This window comes from Monodon monoceros, unplaced genomic scaffold (assembly GCF_005190385.1).
Source record: "Monodon monoceros isolate NGI ecotype Baffin Bay Population unplaced genomic scaffold, NGI_Narwhal_1 Contig8088_ctg1, whole genome shotgun sequence".
NCBI classification, from domain to species: domain Eukaryota; kingdom Metazoa; phylum Chordata; class Mammalia; order Artiodactyla; family Monodontidae; genus Monodon; species Monodon monoceros.
In genome coordinates this window covers 1-1369 of record NW_021703538.1, presented here as the reverse complement: position 1 = coordinate 1369, position 1369 = coordinate 1, and the positions used below count along the sequence as shown (strand labels likewise).

The following is a 1369-nucleotide window of genomic DNA, read 5'->3' as shown; positions in this document are numbered from 1 at the left end:
AACGCGTCCCTGAGGCTGCAGCGCGTGCGCGTGGCTGATGAGGGCAGTTTCACCTGCTTTCTGAACATCCGGGACTTTGGCAGCGGCAGAGCTGCGGTCAGCCTGCAGGTGGCAGGTGAGAGCCGCGAAGGGGGTGTGTGTGCCCTCCCTTTGGCACACCCCTCATACTTCCCGCAGCCCCTTTACCCACTGACCCAGGGCTGACCCGTGTCCTCACGGCCCCAGGCACCTTTCCCCTCCACTGTGTCCCGCTGCCCTTGCCTTACGTTGACCTCTGCCCTCTACCCTCTGCTCTCTTCCAGCCCCCTACTCAAAGCCCAGCATGACCCTGGAGCCCAACAAGGACCTGCGGCCCGGGGACACGGTGACCATCACGTGCTCCAGCTACCGGGGCTACCCCGAGGCCGAAGTGTTCTGGCAGGATGGGCAGGGTGCGCCCTTGACCGGCAACGTAACCACGTCGCAGACGGCTAAGGAGCAGGGCTTGTTCGACGTGCGCAGTGTCCTGAGGGTGGTGTTGGGCGCTAATGGCACCTACAGCTGCCTGGTGCGCAACCCCGTGCTGCAGCAGGACGCTCATGGCTCTGTCACCATTACACCGCATAGAAACCCCACAGGTTTTTGTTTTGTTTTCTTAAATGTCCCCCCTGGGGGTGGTGGTGGTCCTGTGTGCGGGGGTCACGGTATCTGAATCTAGCTCCATACCTTCAGTCTCTCGGAACAGTGAGATGCCTAATAATAATAACGGAAAAGGTAAACAGGGTGCATAGGCGGCAATCTAACCGTGGTGGGAGTGGGTGAGGGTGATGGTTACAGGTCCTCTCAGCTCTCTGGGTCCCCTGACTCCAGGGCTCTGGAAACCTCTGGAGAGAATGGAGAAGCATTCAGATCTCAGAAGAGAGTGGAAGGACAGGAGAGGGAAATGGATCCTGGTGGAAAGGGGAGTTTTGCTAGGGCTGGAGGCTGCTCTAGGCCGGGTCCCCCCCCCCCCCCGCCCGGGATGGACCTTCTCAGGCCAAGGCTAAACTGCTGTGATTCTTGTCAGATTAGGGAGACTCCATGTCTGGAAGTGCTGAGGCTTAATCTGTTTTTAGGTCTGGGGAGAAAATGGGGAGATGGAATGGGACCTGGGGGTTGATGGAGGAGCAGGATGCTGCGGGGTGGTAGCCCAGAGTGTCGGCGCCCCTCCTCACTGCCTGCCGCTCCAACCTCGCCCTCAGGCGCTGTGGAAGTCCAGGTTCCCGAAGACCCCGTGGTGGCCCTCGTGGGCACTGACGCCACCCTGCGCTGCTCCTTCTCGCCCGAGCCCGGCTTCAGCCTGGCACAGCTCAACCTCATCTGGCAGCTGACAGACACCAAACAGCTGGTG

At 60.6% G+C, this 1369-nt stretch overlaps 1 protein-coding gene across 1 annotated transcript; it reads left to right on the top strand.

The window, feature by feature from the left end:
- Positions 1–3: 3 nt before the first annotated feature.
- LOC114891629 (CD276 antigen-like) lies at positions 4–1366 on the top strand (the record flags this gene model as incomplete). The annotated part of the gene is made up of 3 exons (XM_029215841.1): positions 4–115; positions 303–617; positions 1221–1366. Coding segments are annotated over 3 exons (573 nt in total), but the record flags the coding sequence as incomplete, so codon positions are not given.
- Positions 1367–1369: the final 3 nt, after the last annotated feature.